The sequence below is a fragment of the Anopheles stephensi genome, chromosome 3 (genome assembly GCF_013141755.1).
Source record: "Anopheles stephensi strain Indian chromosome 3, UCI_ANSTEP_V1.0, whole genome shotgun sequence".
NCBI lineage: Eukaryota > Metazoa > Arthropoda > Insecta > Diptera > Culicidae > Anopheles > Anopheles stephensi.
The window spans coordinates 30,869,482-30,887,831 of NC_050203.1; the positions used below are offsets into that span (position 1 = coordinate 30,869,482).

General features: G+C 38.5%; 1 protein-coding gene across 4 annotated transcripts in view; it reads right to left on the reverse strand.

Annotated features, from left to right (window-relative positions):
• The window catches only part of LOC118509487 (zwei Ig domain protein zig-8), a 239,003-nt gene that overhangs the window by 98,320 nt on the left and 122,333 nt on the right, over positions 1-18,350 (reverse strand). For all 4 annotated transcript variants that reach the window (XM_036050141.1, XM_036050139.1, XM_036050142.1 and 1 more), the window contains one exon: positions 7,596-7,763. In XM_036050141.1, coding sequence (XP_035906034.1) covers positions 7,596-7,763 — 168 coding nt within the window. The remainder of the gene's footprint in view (positions 1-7,595; positions 7,764-18,350) is intronic.

The window sequence follows — 18,350 nt, forward strand, 5'->3', positions numbered from 1 at the left end:
AAAAAATCAGCGGGAAGTGTATAAGTTAAAAAAAAATCCTATAAAGTTAGCCATTTAAAAATTGTGGCTAATCTCGTGGTTGAAGGAGCCATCATAATAACGAAGCGAACTTTGGGACACCGTGGTTAATTCCCGATTGCTGCCAGCGAGCCCCCAGTCATCAGAAGGATAAAAAGGAACATCTTGCTGTAGCTGCCCAATTTTCCCCCGAAGAAAAAGAAGTCAGATGCCCATGGAAATTAACTCAACCATACTGTAAGTAAAAACCTAAAAAATCCGAAATCAGTGAAATTTTGGTGTTTAATTAAATAGCTTCTGCTGTAATTTGTTAGTGGTGAATCGTGATCGTGACAAGTGTTAAGTGAAGTGAGCATTTAAAACACAAAAATGACCAATCCCAACACTGAAATGGTTCTACGATCTTTCGTGGAGATGGGAAAAACCCCTGACTTTTTGAGGGATGTTCCTATTTTTGATGGAAACCCAAATGAGTTGATGAATTGGATTTCGGATGTGGAAGATGTTTTTATCATGTATAGAGATCTTCCTGACGACTCTGTGCAGTTCCATCTGATCGAACGAACAATCAGAAGGAAAGTCCGTGGAGAAGCTTCCGATGTGTTAAATGCAAATAATGCAACATGTAGTTGGCATCAGATAAAATCTATCCTAATGCTTTACTATAAAGATAAGCGTGACGTGAAGACCCTGGATTATGAATTGACGTGTATTCGTAAGGGTAATTCGGAAAGCCTCGCCGGATATTATAGCAGGGTTAACCAATTGTTAGCCGCTATAATAGCACAAGTTCAAACTGACAGTAAGTACTCTCTGCATGCAAATGTCCACATAAACTATTTCAGAGAGAAAGCTTTGGATTCGTTTATTAGAGGTTTAGAAAAACCATTATCCACTTTATTAAAAACTGCTGACCCGAAGACCCTTAGCAAAGCATATCAATTTTGCATTGATTACTTTAATATGGACGTTCGATCAGCACCTTTTAAAAATCAATATGGAAATCAAAATTCTCTTAATATTCCCAAGCCAAGAGATTTAGGCTTCGAGCCTCAACCCCCTAGGGTAGCACCCAGAAAAATTGTTTATCAACCAGTACCCCCTCCTAGAGCAGCGCCTCGTCCAGCTCCACGATACAATTCCCATTACCTGCCTAATCAGCAATATACCCCACAGAGGCAACAGCCCGAGCCAATGGAGGTAGATAGAAGTATAAATTCACGTCATATTGACTATGGTAACAGACCCACATATGGCGAAAAAAGACCAAGACCACCATCAAGTCAAGAAGCGTGGGTAAAGAGGCAAGCTCACCCATTATATGCTCATCAAATGAATAAAAATGCCAACGACGCAAGGTATTGTCACGGACAAACAATAAATGAATTTGAGCTCACAGAGCAAAACAATCTTGTTGACAAATTACAAAACATAAATTTGCAACACGAGCATGATCCGTTGGAGGGATCAAGTCGCGATGGTCAGAACCATTTTTTAGAGTGGAAGATGAGTTGGTAGTTCCCAGCCTTCCTTTTATTTATCTTAAAACTACCATTGGAAACTTTCCGTTTTTAATAGACACAGGTGCTAATATTAATTTAATACATCCACAATTGGCACGTGCATATGAAATCAGTAAACCGTACGAATTTTCAGTAGGTCAAATAAGTTGTGCAAATAGTACATTTGCTCCTACTAGTGCAATTAATATAAATTTTTTTCATCCCAAAATTGATTTTGAAGATCGCTTTTTGTTACACAAATTTCACAATTTTTTTTATGGAATCATTGGAAATAGCATGTTGAAAACATTGAAAGCTAAAATTGATCTAGAAAATGACCAAATCACATTGAGTAGAAACTCTAAAAGATTCGTCATCCCAATCTCATACTATTCTCCACATAATCGGTCATCCCACAATTTGATCCGAACATCTCATCTATCCAAATTAGAGCTAGAAAAACTAAACCAGGTTTTAGATAAAAACAGAGATGCATTTTACAAACCAGACAGTAAACTAACATGTACAACCAAAGTGGAATGTGCAATACACACTTCAGACGATACACCTATCCATCAAAGAGTGTATCCATATCCTGCAGCATATGCTGACGAAGTAAATAAGCAAGTTGACAAGCTATTAGCGGATGGAATAATCAGACCGTCTCGCTCAGCTTGGACTTCACCGGTATGGATTGTGCCAAAAAAACCGGATGCATCAGGACAAAAGAAATTTAGAATGGTTATCGATTATCGAATGTTAAATGCTAAAACCATCTCCGAAAAATATCCAATGCCCGAGATAAATTATGTGATAGACCAATTAAAAGGAAAAAAATATTTCTCGACTTTAGATTTAGCTTCGGGATTCCATCAAATTAAGATGAAAGCATCAGATATTGAAAAAACGGCTTTTGCTATTAATAACGGTAAATACGAATTTACTAGGATGCCGTTTGGTTTAAAAAACGCACCGGCTATATTTCAAAGGGCTATCGATGATGTACTTCGAAATTTTATTGGAAAAATATGTTACGTTTATATAGACGACGTAATAGTTTTTGGCGATGATTTAGAAAATCATTTGAAAAATTTGGACACAATTTTGACAACATTAAATAATGCAGGACTAAAAATTCAATTAGACAAATCAGAATTCCTTCGCCAAGAAGTTGAATTTCTTGGTTTCATTATTTGCACAGAGGGAATAAAACCCAACCATAAAAAAATAGAAGTTATAAATAAATACCCTGTGCCCAAAACCATTAAAGATTTGCGTGCCTTCCTAGGATTAATGGGCTACTATCGACGATTTGTCAAAGACTTTGCCAAAATTGCTAAACCTTTGACAAACATTTTAAGGGGAAAGGGATCTGACACATCCAAAAAGAAAATTACATTAAATCAACAAGAAATCGAATGTTTCAATAAAATGAAGCAAATACTATCATCGAGCGATATTCTCATCTATCCAGATTTTAACAAACCATTTATTTTGACAACCGATGCTTCAGATTATGCAATTGGATCCGTTCTTTCTCAAGGTGAATTAGGCAAAGATAAACCAATTCACTTCGCATCAAGAACACTATCTAAAACTGAAGAGAAATATTCCACCCCTGAGAAAGAAATGCTTGCAATTTTCTGGTCACTACAAACTTTCCGCAATTATTTGTATGGAGCTAAACTCAAAATATTAACTGATCATCAACCACTTACTTTTGCCCTCTCCCAAAAAAATACTAACGCAAAATTAAAACGTTGGAAAGCATATTTAGAGGAGCATGACCACGAGATTTTGTATAAACCAGGCAAAGGCAATGTTGTAGCAGATGCCCTCAGCAGAATAGTTTTCTCTATGACTGGTACGCAACATTCATCACAAACTAGTGACGATTTTTACATTATCTCTACAGAAGCACCACTTAATGCTTTTCACAACCAGATCGTGTTGAAAAAAGGGAAACCAAACACAGTAATTGAATATCCATTCCAAAATTTTAAACGTACAACAATTTACTCCGAAATAATAACCGAATCATCTCTTTTACAGATTCTAAAGGATCATTTCACAATATCAAAAGTAAACGGACTTTTCACGAGTGAAGACATAATGGGAAAATTTCAAGAGGTTTATAGGAAGTATTTTGGAAGTCAGAAGCTCCTTAAGATTCGATTTACTCAAAATCTTCTGGAAGACATTACAGACGAAGATCAACAACGAGAAATAATCACGGCAGAGCACAATAGGGCACATCGTGGAGCCCAGGAAAATAAGTCGCAAATTTTACGTAAATACTATTTTCCAAAGCTGCTAGCCAAGATAAAAAAAATTGTTTCCAATTGCTGTATCTGCAATGAAAACAAATATGACCGAAACCCTATCCGGTATCCTCAACAACAAACTCCAATCCCCGTACACCCTTTCCAAATTGCACACATTGATATAATGTTTCTCGAAAAACATTATTTTTTAACTTACATCGATAAATTTTCAAAATTCGCTCAAATTAAAGAAATTCAATCGCGAGCCGCCTTAGATATTGTTCCGGCAGTTAAAGAAATAATTACAAAATACCATCCTCCTAAAATATTAGTAATGGACGGCGAAAAATCTTTTGGTACACAAGATCTAATAGATTTTTATAAAACTCACCAAATCCAAATATATTTAACAGCTACAGGTCGAAGTGAAATGAATGGAGTAATAGAAAGGTTCCATTCTACCATATTAGAAATTTATCGAATAACGAAATTTGAGAACAACAATTTAACTATTTCTGATCTAATCGAGCTTTCACTTCACAAATATAATTCATCCATTCATTCGACTACTAAATATACTCCTTATGAGATAATTTTACCGTCTGTCCGTTCATCAGATATTTGTGAAAATGTTTACAAAAATTTAACAAAGAAACAGGAGAAAGATATTTCATATTACAATAAGAGAAAAAAGGAAATAAATATAAAAGAGGATATGACAGTTTATGAAAAAACCAGAGCCAGATTAAAACACAAGCCGAGATACAAGAAAATCAAGATTAACAAAGTAAACAAAAGCACTATAAACACAAATGATTCACGAAAAATTCATAAAAACGATATAAAAATAAGATAGCTAACAATACCGTCATTCTAACATCATTGTTCTCTTCTTACAGTTTTCTATTTGTAGTATGTACCCTAGCTGAGCCGAGGATCTCTATTCTGAAGGTAGACAACCAACCTATAGTTGCAATGGACGAAGGTTGGGCAAGAATAAGGATAGATAGCCATATTTACATACACCATTACAATTTAACTGCGTATAAGGGTTATATTCAAGCAATTAAGGACGATTTCGAAAAAATGAGCAATAATCAATTTTCCAGTATTATCCAAAACCAATTCGAAGAACTGAATACCATATTGAAAAGAATGCTTCCCACTAAAAGATTCAAACGTTGGGATTCCATAGGAACAATTTGGAAGTTTATTGCAGGAACACCAGATGCAAACGATCTTCGTGTTATTAACAAAACAATTAATAATCTCATCGATGACAATAATGCACAAGTTACAATCAATAGGAATATTAACAACCAGATTAAAGAAATAACAGAAAAAACTCGTAACGTAATAACTCAATTCAGATCAGAATCATTAGAAATTCATTCCATCAATATTTATCTCCACCTAAAAAAGATGATAGACACACTGCAGGAAATAGTTGATAGTATAGTTATGACGAAAGCGAATATTTTAAACGAAAAAATATTGTCAAAATATGAAATCAATTGTTTGGAAAAAAACCTGGCAGCAGAAAACATTCCGTTCGACACAACTCTAGAAGCGCTTTCCTACGCCGACGCCTCTATCGCCACCAACCGCCAAGAAATAATGCTGCTCATAAAAACACCCAAACTCGACCCAAGAACGTTCCGTAAGATAAAAATTTATCCAATCCTGTACCACGACGGCAAGATTCACCTCCAGTATGACAGATTCATAACTCACGAAGCAATCAGATACCGTGTTAGCACTCTAACCCCGAAAATCTATAAAATCAATGAAATAGAGTTGGATGAATCAGATTGCATTCCAAGATTAATGGAAGGTCGAGAAGCAGAATGTAACTTTACGAAGAGTCCAGCCAAAACTGAAATATTACAGATTAATAATCACGCCATATTGATTAACTCTGTAGAGAAATTTACACTCGTCTCCAACTGTGGTATAAGCAACAGAACACTTCAGGGATCGTTCGTAATAAGCTTCAACACATGCGATATTTACATAAACGACGTGAGATACTCATCCAAACTCACCGATCTAGTTGGAACGTTGAACTTATATCCACTCGACGGAGTGTTTATTAAAAGACAGCTGGAAATTTCGAACATAAGTCTGGAAGATTTACATAATCTGCACATCGAGACACGTAAAGAATTGGAGCACATTCGCTTACAAAACAACTCTTTTCAAATAACCTGGCCAACGATAAACATTTTCGGAGGTATCATCTTTCCTCTCATTATACTGGGAGTAGCATTGCTTTACTGGTTTACAAAGAGGTGCAAAAACACGCAAACGGTAGTCACAGTACATAATTCGTCACCAAATCAGACACCCGACTACGTCACATTTCCTAAACAAACACAGTGAATCGTGGACGTTCACATCTGAGGGGGGGCGAGTTAGCAACGAGCGTCGGTAATCGCTAAATCAGCATTGGGAGTGTCGTGTTGTATCCAACGCGACGAGTTATGCTGATGCGGCGATCGCTGCTGGGCCGTTTATGGGCCGATAACGGAATCGGCTGAATTCAATAAAACAGTTAATTTCAAGACACCGAACTGTAAAGGACTCTTTCTATCTATTCAGAAAGAAAAGTTTTAACTAGCGTCACTCACACATCAACTACCTTGATTGATGTCACATTGCAGTATTACAAGCAGACGTATTTAAGAAGAGGTAGGATCTTAGTCACGGAATTCGGATCTAACGATCAGACGTGCCGATCCTTGGGTATCACAGGGCAAGTTTAAAGGATTTTATATGTCATCAAAAAGATTTTATCTCAACCATTCGCTCAACAACACGTTAAAAGAAGAGTAATTCACAATAATACATCTATGTATGAGTCTCTTTTTCTTCTTCTTCCTTGGAGAGAAGAACTACGTATGAGTAGTTCTACATATTATTATCCCATTACTTTAGTCTATACACCTGTGCTGTCTCGTGAAATCTGCATTTGAATTAGTTTATAACTCTCAATCGGTATTATCTTTCAAGATTCTTTACAAGAAGTAATGTGCATTCAGCATCAGTTAATGTGACTTTTTTGAAATGCTTGCAGATTCATCTTGCTGACGATAATAATTCTACTATTTCGTTAATAAAATCAAAGCTTCTTTTTCTTCTTCCTTGACACTACAACCTCGGGAGGTCTCGGCCTGCCATTTCTATCTTGCTGTGACTTAATTTTACCCGTAGTAAAGTAGTCAGCCCTGCGTACGGGGAGGCGGTCTGGATGAGATTTGAACTCCGGTCCTGCCGTGTGAAGACCTTTATCGCCTCGGCCACCGGACCGCGCCATAGCACAAAATCCTAGCACTTTACTTTGAAAATTCTGCTGAAACGATGCTGTGAAGAATATTAAAAGGTCGACAGACCTCCTTAACAACGTTGGAAAAGCCGTAGTTTGATAGCCTTTATTTTCTCAGAAGTACCATGTCTTGCAGCTAGTGTGAATAGGTCTAAATTTCAACGGTGACCCGGTGTCTTGGAAGTTGAGAACTTCAAATTTACCTAACCTTTAGCAACCAAAAACTTCACGCAGGACAAAAATATTTGGTCTATATTTGCTATGTATAGCACACTTCTGGGAATCAAAAACCCACTCGTAGTATTTAATGATCGGTTTGTTTAACTCATATTCAGGCATCCTTAGAGGAAACGGTGTAAAAGTTGGTTCGCTACGTCCCGAACTTTTTCTTGAGCTCTTGAGCCAGCACAAGCTTCTAATAAATTGGAAGTTCAATTATCTATAGGACCTCCAATAATATATTTAATTATGAATATCTCCACTTACTTGACACTCGTAGGTACCATGATCGCGGCGCTGCACAAACTTGATCTGTAGCGTCCACGTGTTGGAGCCGGGCGTGTGCAGAATCGCGAACCGTTCGTCGTTCGTGTACATCTGCGCGCCGGACGACAGGATGTGCCAGTCCCGCCGTCGGATCCACGAAATTTGATTCTGCTCGCGTTCGTTCGCATCCAGGGCGTCCAGCCGCCAGGTCGCCATTAATTAACGATTAATTTAATGTTTTCGGTCGGTCGGATTCCGGTCACCGTGCGGCGTAGAGTTCATGTAAAAAAAGAAAAGCAAAAGGAAAAGGGATGAAAACCAACGTGGAAAGATAACAATTCCTACCAGAAAAAACAACAGAGAAAAATGCAAGCATAAGTGGTCGATGAACCGTGTGATCGACGGTCGGTGATAAATCTTGATGTCATTTAGTAAAGCCATACCACCACCAAACCGGAAGTGTGGCGTGGCGTCTTTTGCTACTGTGTTTGGGTATGTGTTCTAGTATCTACGATAAGTTACCAGGAATCGAAAAAAGAAAACGGAAGAAAGGATACCATTTTCTGCCACCAATTATGGGTCCGTCTCCGGATGTAACCGGTGGGTGAGATGATAAAACACACAGTACATGCGTGAAGGGTGAATGAACAAATGAACAGTGAAAAGAGCTGGAATACATCATCTACAATCGAAAGCGGGGAGAAAAAAAAATGCGAGCGACACCCAAACTTCCGCCAATGCGGGAAATCATGCGTTCGTCACGAACACCTCGGCAACGCAATATGTTTCCTAGTGGGTTGGAACTTGATAAGACACTTCGCCGCCGGAGTAAGATTCGAAGCTAGGAGTAAACCAAACACGAAAGAAAGCATGCCGAACTGGATGCTTCCGGAAAGGGCGGAAGAAAGGCCAAACGTACCTTCCCACACGGGTGGTAAGGGTGGACACGAAATAGAGTTAAAAATGAGGGATGAATATGAATGAGTTATGCTGAACTTGGGAACTTCCTGTTGGGTTCGGTTTTTTCCAGGGAAAAAAAAGGAGACCGGGGTAAGACAAACCCATTTGGAACGATCTACCAAATCAAATCCTATTCATGCGGAGTGGGTTCGAGATGCGAATGGATGATATATTTGTACAGTATTATGTCTGGTGTGCGGAACTTTTTTCGCTTTTTTGCTTTCTTTATTAAAACAGAAGCTTCTGAAGCCAACATTATGTACCTTTCACATAAATAAAAATACAAAAAATACATTTTTGAAGCATTCTTAAGGTGCAAATGCTTGATTATAGAAGAGTTTAAGTACAATTTTATCATAATATGTTCATGTTTCCAACGCTAAAACTTATAGTCAAACATAGACATTGGCGTTGTTTTTGGCAATATTTAATAAAATACCCTGATTTAAGTTCAACTCTTACATATGTTCCATGTGTAAGTTCTTCTCTGAGTTTTCTTCCGAGCTCAATAGAATTAGACGAAAGCAAAAATATTGCTTTGTTAGAGCGGAATGTTCAGCTTTTTCAGGAGTTTATTTCTTCTTCTTATTTGTGCTTCAACCTCTTAAGGTTCTGGCCTGCCATTTCCGGCTTTCTGTGGCTTGACTTTGGATAGCAAGTCCTGCGTACGTGGAGGCGGTCTAGGTCTAGATTTGAACCCTGGTCCTGCTATCTGGAGATTGTTGCCGTTATCGTCTCGCTCACTTGACCGCCCTCATGTTCTATCTAAGCATCTTTATTTTTATACAACACATAGCTTTATTGCTGTCTAGGGCCTGTCTGTCTGAGCACTAGCACTACAACCTCGAGAGGCCTCGGCCTGTCATTTCTGGCTTGCTGTGACTTGATGTCACCCGTAAGAAAGCAGTTAGCCCTACGTACAGGTAGGCACGTTGAATGAGATTTGAACCTCGTTGAACTACCGTTTGAAGACAGGCATCGGCATCGCCTTAGCTACAGTCGTCTAGTGTCCTTTCAACAAACAGGCCTTTACAATAAAACTTATAAAGGCAAATTTACTTTGGAATATTGCAACGAGTTGGTTTATCGGGGTATCTTTTTTCAATTTTTTGTTAGAAGAAAACAGATAACCAAGCTGATAATACCTTTTAAGCATAAGCAGGTTTTAAAGATTCATAGAGGCTGCACAATGTAATGTTGAAATAATATAATGGAGACTCGGCTGAGAAAATAATTGCAAATAGATAGGCAAAGACTGTTGAGTGTGAATCTATTGCTTTAGTGCTTTAGGAGTTCCTTGGTTCAAGACTTCATACGATTTTAGATATTTAAGGTAGAATTACTTAATTTAAAATGTTTTGACCAAACTGGAATAAAATTACTTTCTTGTCGGAGAGCATCGCAGTATAGGCTAATCATTGCCGTTCTTAGTTGGTGATAGTCCATAATATTTAAATCCTTTTTCAACCTCTACTCTGAGCCTAATTAAAACAGACGATAGCAAAGAAAAAAGTTTCGTTAGGTCGAAGTGTTCTGCTGCATCAGGAGTTGAAAGGTTCTTCTTCTTTGGCACTTAAGCATTGAAAGACCTTGATTTGCCCTTTATGACTTTATGTGACTGCATTTTACCCTTCAGAATCTGGGAAGGGGCTCCAGACGAGATTTTAGCCAAGTCCTGTCGTATGACGACCGGCTAAATCACCGGTCGGTGCCGCTATTGTTTCAACCTTCGGGATAGATTTGTGATCAAATTTAAAGAAAAGAACTGTACCTTTCTAAGCAATTAGTACATAGCCTAGTACTAGACAAAAAATCACTGGAGAGCGTTTTTCGTAAAATAAAGCCGATATACGAGCATACAGCACTGTCTTTCACTCGAAAACATTTCATACCAGCTATGAGTAACACTGCAGATAGCCACCCAACCCAATGGCTGATTTAGACAAAGTGAAGCGAAGAAACATAATATTTCAACAACAGCAAACAAACCGTGCTGCTGTACCTTCAACCATATCGATTTCCTTAAATAATAAATCGCAACATCATAACAACCAGCTTCACTGACACGGGCCTGTGCAAAACTGACGCTCTCCACACAGAAATCAACGTACGTGTATAAATTGTGTGAATTTTCAACACCCTTTACCGATTCATACCTTTGATCTGCCTCTCCGAGTGGGTTTCAAGATGTGCGTTTGTTGGCACTTGTTTAAAGCCATTTTTAATATTCTACATGTGAAGTTCACGCATTTTGATTCTTTCCCGGTAAGATTTCGGCTTCGGTTCTGTGGGCCGTACCGGTTGAGGCCCAGCCATACAGACAAGTGAGATCCACCATCATCGGCACGGCAAATGCTCGCTTGTTTGACACAATCAAGATACAATTGCCGAACCGTACAGTGGAATGATGAAATGGTTCGTTTTCAGCGGAAACGTTCCACTGTTTCGTCAGGATTTTGCTTTGTTTTGATCCGTTTGTATATATATTTTTTTGGGGGGTTTGGGGGGTTTTGTTTAGTCTGCCTCCCATATCATAATCCGCCTCCGTTCAGCCATTACTGGTTTATGTTTTTTTGCTTTGCTTTCGTCACTACTGTTTACTTCTCCTTCTGCCGCTAACGCTAACGGACGGATAACAATCAATGCATTTGGCGGAAAATAAATATCGCCATCAAAATTGGGGAAGGAAATAAATCTCATCTCGCTGTTGATTGTTTTCTTTTCTTATTTTTACTCTCCGGGTCAATGTTTTGGGGATGGGTTTTGCTTGGCTCAAACAATTTGAAGACAGTCTTGTTTTGGCTTATAAAATGTTTTGCTGGTGAGGTTTTTGCAAGATCTGGTCTGGGTTCAATAGCGTTCGAAGATTATTCGAAGGGAAGGTTATATGGAGCCTTGGAAATCTTATGCCAGATGATTTAATGTTACGAAATGTTTAAAATAAAAAAAATATTTTCATCATATTTCACATTTCAAACAAATATTCATAAAATATTTTAAATTAATTCTCAAAAAAAACCTTCTACTACTGCTTAAATATCTAATTCCAAGGCTCGCTTGTTTTCCGTATAGTTTCTGTCAAAAACATTATCCGTTTACCTAATTCATTCGTAGAAGTTCCCTCCTTTATAAGAGTTCATTCTAATAAATGAGAGGTTCTTCTTAAATTGCTATAAAATTCAAACCAAATTAACCATAATTATTACCTCAATATGCCTTTATAGTAATTCATACTAATTTATACAACTATTAGCCTTAAATTGCAATAAAATTTACAATTTACAATGTACAACTACACATAACACAAAATATCTATTTTCAAACTCGTGTCAGGTTTGCAGAACCTCGATCAAATTTATCAGAAAAATGCTCGGAAATACGCCAGAGGATGAATGGCAGTGGGAAAAGCAACTTAAAATTGCACTGATTTATCACGTCAGATCTTGCTCTCGCTCTCGCCTCTGTTGAACCAGCTCAGTATCGCCGTGTCGGAAAATTTTGATCCATTTTTTGGGGTTTGCCAGTGGCCGAGAATCCCCAGCCCCTTTACAACGCTTGTCGAGGCTCGGTGCTTCAGTGCTTCAGCTTCCTGCCGTTAAATTGCTAGCCGTGAGCTGTCTACTTCGCTACCCATCATTCGTTCGACGAAGGCTTTTTTGGGCATCTGTTTGGCGTGCTGGAAACTGTTTGCTTGTTTGGGAGTTTTTTTGTGTGTGAGTGTATCCCACACAACAGCGTTCACTCCATTTCATTCTTCAAAGCTAAAAGCTCTTTCAACGCTATCCGCTCGTTACTGCTTCTTGACGGGTAGTATTAGCAACGGAAGCGGCAGCAATACAACAACCGATCCCCCAACCATGCAGGACGACAACCCACTGCAGCATCTTGGTTCGTGCGAGAACATCGCAGCTTTGCGAGTCAACGCGTGCTTAATGTTCTATTTTATCGCCAATCATTTTTCATAATGGTTGCTCTAGTGGGTGGGCCAGCACCATCAGCTGGCAAGGCAGCTAGAACAGAATTCTGTTTTATCCTTGGATTGACGCATCTTTCGTGCTCAAAAATATATATATACAAACACGCAGACACGGTGGAAACAGCAATCGTGGCTCTGTTCTTGCTTACGAAACAAGGGATAAAACAATCGCACCACAGCCACTTGAACGCATCCATCACCAAACGATCTATCGTCGGGATCGACGGCCAAGCAATCGGTGGTCTATGGACAGAAGCACAAAGGAGGCAACGTTGAGACGAAAAAAAGACAGAAGACTAAACACTTACATTTATCCGGACAACCGTCTGCCCCAGTCAAATCAACATTCAATTTTCACAATGCCCGTCAGCATTTCGCAGTGCCTGCAGCTTGTGAAGACGTTGACAGTCGAATATGATAAACAGAGGACCCATTTTGCTTCCCGAAACTGGCCCTCACCATATCCGCTTGCCTATTCCCCCGATCCGAAACAAACTGGGAAGATTTATGGCACAATATTGAAGTGTTATTACCGGCAATTTCAGCAAAATGTCGGAGATGGAGAGCCGAATCCCGAAGTGGCTTATTGATTGCTCGGTCGACTAATTTTATGTCGCAAACTTTTAACGATGCGCTCTGTCAGTTACGGTGTGTGGCTTTTTGTGGGATCTAGTTTTTGCGCTTAATCGACAGCTGCAGCAACTGGCAAACTGGTGGCATAAAGTAGCGTTATGGTGCGAGAGTTTTAAGTCTTTATTACGAAACTAAAATCTATTAAAAAAACCACTAGTGGTTGCAGACGATAGGGAGGCGTTAGGATTACAACGAGTGTGATACGTCGAAGCACAATAGAGTTCTTCGGGGGTTGTGATGAGCTGAGTCGTTAAAAATGTTAATGACAAGGGATTGTTGAAGTGTATAGTTGAGTTTTCAATGTGCTTGGTAAGCTTTGCAAACAAAATGGTAGCAGAGTGCCTTTTTTGTGACTCACAAAAGATTTAACTGAAATTTGTTTAAAGGTTTTGTAAATGACCCTCAAACTAGAAATGATAATAAGTCATATTGGATTATTATGAGGAGAATTTTAAATTTTATTAACTAATTTACCAAAACATAAAAAGGTAATGAATAACAGAAAAAACGATTAAATTTTTATTGCATGATAATCTATGAGAGTCTTTCCAGGACATCCTATTCGTCTTCTTGTTTGGCACTATAACCTCAAAAGGTTTCGACTAACTTTTTCTGGTTTTTCGTGACTTGATTTTTCCCATAGCAGTATAGTAAGCAGTAAAGCAAAAAAAAAATCAGTAACAATCTGTGTTCAAAATGTTTAACAAAATAGAAAAAAGGGTGAAATCACTCTAACATATTTTTTTACTGTAATCCTCAGTGTCTATTTATTCTACAGGTACGACCCCCCTTATTGATCTAAGTCTTTTTACACGGTATTTAATATGTTATGATATGTTATGTGTTATTTAAAATGTTATGTAAGTTTGTGACATCATAACTAAAGGTTTTTTTTATAATGTTGAAGATTCGGGTGATTTTTTCTTGCTGATAAACTCACATTGGTCAAGCAAGGATTAGTATACCCAACCATCATCTGAAGCTTTCACTGGAATCGCTCACGCCATATACAGGAGGCACGTTATTTGTCGGGCTTCTAAAAATCTCATTTTATCTCTCTGCAAGATTTCCTCACTTTACATTTGGCACAAGTGTTGAGTTTGAAAACCAACTAGAAGCTTAGCTGATGATTTTGATTAACTTTCTAGATAATACTTTGTAGCCTGTCTAGTGGCTGCTCTAAGCAGAATGAGAGTTGAAGACATCTGAACACGTCAAAACTGTTGACTGGACCTAGAGTCGGAGGCCAATTGTAGATACTATACTAGACCTGTTTTGGAGATTGAGGCTCTCTAAATGGACGAGTCTCGCAGGACCGAACGATACGCTTACAGGAAGATACCACTTAGGACTTAAGTCTAAAGTAATGATACTTTTACTTAAGTGATGATGAATAAAAACTGTTTTATTAATCCAGTTTTAAAATTATTATTACGCAGCATTAACAATGTACTTGAAGTGTATGATTCTTAAAACCCTAAATTGGACCAAAATTAAAAGTGATAACAGTTAATGACTCGATCGCTTACACAACACTCTTTTGAAACTCACTTGTTATTTTGTTTGTTTTAAATAATGACTCATTAATTACGTTTGAATGTGAACATGAAACAAGGTCACAGAACAACAGAGAAGGTGTATGTGAACTTATCGCAACAGTTGCATCGTCACCTGACATGATCACGAAGGTCATGGGGCTCACCAACAGGCCCAACCATTGCACCCTGTAGCATGTGACAATAAAATCTCCTCTAACCATCATGACCATTTGCCATTAATCCTTCGCCAATCACATTCCCACTCACACATCCCACTTCAATAACTAGAACACCAGCTTGCTCCACTCGATCAATTTACAAAGCAGCAGCAAAAAAACCTCCCGACGAACACAAAGCAGTTGCATTACGGTCCGCAAACAATGGACCGACTGCAGGGCACAACAACAAAAAAGGTTGAAACTAAGAAGAAATACTATCCTCCCGGAATGGTTCAATAGTCGGTGAACCAGGCGAACCGGGGGGAATCTCATAAATAATCACTAACGTATGCAAACACTGTCCGTACATCCTGGTCTTGGACGTCTTTTCCTTGTTAGGGGTGGGTTGGAAGCTTTTTCGGAGTCCTCCACACATTTTACTATTGAAAATGTGTCTCCCAAAGACCCAGAAAACACAAAAAAAACACATACAAAGGACCCGGAGAAAGTGTGCAATAATTTCTTCCCCCAGCCCTGCTCGCCCGTTGCAGCACACGGCGTTTCGAAAATCGTTCAAAAATGTTATACAGCGCACCAAACAACACTTCTCAGCCCCGAACCAGCTTCTCAGCAAATAAGTTATCACGAACATTAAAAGATAAATTATTACCCTTACAACCGGCCCGTTTCACTTCGCTACTGTCACTGCATGTGTGTGTGTTTGCATGTTGCTTTCGATCGATTGGGAGGTCCCGAAGCGGCAGTAGTTGTAAAGAACGGAATGCTAGCTGCATGTTAGTATTTCATTGCATTTCATTGCCAAAGAACTCATGGCAACACTGGAACTTCACCGCTTAGCCGATGCTTCCTCACCATCCGTACGGGGTCCATTTTGAATATTTATTTATTAAAAATGGGCCTGAGCCTTTACCACGAAAACCCAGGCTCATCATAGCTGTCCAGCGGTGGGATCAACTGACCGGCCGGGTTTCGAATTGCATTTCCGTCTAATCCCTCTATTCGGAAGGTTCGCCAAATCGTTGGATTTTTCAGCGAATAAATGTTTACCTTCCATCACAAGGGGGTACCTGTGCGCCATTTTTTGTTTCGACTTGCTCCACCATTGTTTATAACTCAGCTCTAGTTTCGTACTGTACCATTCTGCGCTCAGAACGGTGCAGCCTTTCCTGTTTTTTTCTGGCTTCCCTTTTTAATATTTCCCGAGCCCTTCCACCGGAGCCGGTTCGATTCGTCTAGAAGATTAGAATAGCGTACGTTGCAATTGGGAAGCAGCTTTTGGGCTCCAGTTTTTCCAACTGGGGTAGGTCCGGTTGACCGACAATGTGCGCTACCGTGCTTTTAGGGCCAAAAATTATTGAGTTTAAAACAGCCGGAAAACTACCATGCCAGCGTGGCCAAACGGTAGGCTAATGTGTTTTTCTTCGACCAAGATAGCGCAACTGGGCTGTTGGGCCAAACGAAGCCGAAAGCTAATGAGGATTAGCGCACCAGATACTGCAGTGAAATCGTTGGCCCGGTGGTCGTAAATAATCGCCATAAATCAATGGTACGAAGCTTTTGGTCTTAACACTGAGGGAAGGGAAGGAAAGGCACAATGTGGGGAACCATTTTGAATGAAAGGCTTCAATTGAGAGGAGAGAAAAAGGGGACCGACCTCAAAAAGGCTTTCGTAAATTGATATGAGAGAAATGGTTCTGTCATGCTTTTTTGTAAGTTGATTTTTTTTTCTATAAACCTTGTTATTACCTTTTTGCCAATGGGACGTGCTTTTAAATGGCTCGAAATTCATGATGCTTTTATGATGAAACAAACAATTATCGATTCATCATTACACAGACAGGTGTGCACCACCACGATGCAACACGATGCAACATCGCTCGAACGAACCTATCAATTATCGAGCGCGTTGTTGCGTTCAAAGAAAACGTGGGGTTTCATTTCTTTTTTGTTTTTTGTGTGTGTGTTAATGAATGGCAAGAAATACAATACATGTGTTCTGGCGAAAACAAACAAAAGATCAGCAAAATTGATTGTGTGTCTGTTAACTGAAAAGGCTATTAATTAAAATAAAATTGATAACGGTTGCTTTCGATGCGTCGGAATACACTGGCTCATGTTGCGATTGAACGGGAAACCAATACAACACATTGAGCTACTGGTTTCCAATGCCAATGACCTGTTATCCGTTGTTTTAACCGTACCTTTTATTTGTTTGTTCAACTCGTTACCTACCCATAAGTTGGGTTTACTTTAACACCTATCCGAAGAATGATTTTTTTAAAGAACAGTGCATGGAAGCAATGGAATGTAATAATTGCAAACTAAATTAACTGTGAATTAATGTAATTTAATTAACTTTAAAAGAGCGGTCCAGCCCGGTGGTAGTAGCAATAACGGTACCGATTTTCCGGATAGAAGGAGAAGAATCGACCGTTTTAATGAGAAGTAATTTGGTTTTTTGCTCAAATTATTTCTAAAGCGATTGTTTGACAGCTTTTAAAATTTTATAGAAATGTCTTGCTCTTATGTTCTAAAAAGCCTGTGTATGACAGGGTTTTTCATCTGATAAGGCAATCCATTTTTAAGGCAGACTTCTTAGATGGAACGACAATCAAAGCTAATAAAGCTCAGGGATGTCCTCAGATGATATTGTCATAGTAGCCGTTGATTCTGTAGCAATATCATCTGAGGACATCACAATAAAAGGTATTTGATTTCCCTGTCATCTGAAGCTGTTTCCATATCAACTAGCTTTGTTTTTCATTCCATCGAAGAAGCCTGCCCTGTATTATTCTTGTCACATTTTATTCGAATTTCCTCAAACTTTAAATGTAACATGCTTTGCAAAGAGCTATGACATTGTTTCTTTTGGCGATAACTCACATCATTATCATGTCTTGCAGGTTTTTATCTGGATTAAGATGCTTTCCATGGAATAACTGACCTTTTTCATTTTACTTGTACTGGAATAGTAAAATTGGAATCGGAATGGAATAACTTTTATTTTTTATAGCTTTTCTGAAATTTTTTTGAACGAAAATGAAAAGAGAAAAATAGTAAATGGACATCCAACACCACTTTTTAGTCCTATAACCTCGAAAAGCCTGTCATTTCTGGCTTTCTGTAACTTGATTTAACCCGTATCAGTCTAGTCGGCCCTGTGTACTGTACACTTTTACACTGCTGTTTTTTTTAAACATTTGGTGAATAACAAGCTTCAAAACTGATCTTGAATCTTTAAACTGTTTCTTGCATGGTTGAATGTTCTTGCTGGTAAGCGTCAAGCCTTTGTGAATTTATTATCGAATCTGTGGTACTAAATATTTAGGAAATTTGATACTGGTATTTTAATGATTGCAAACTAAACACGAAGATGATCAAGTCTAATGATGTAAATAAATATTACACGACTTCAGATATAAATTAAATCACGTTGTGCAACATAATATTATGCATTGAATAATAAAAG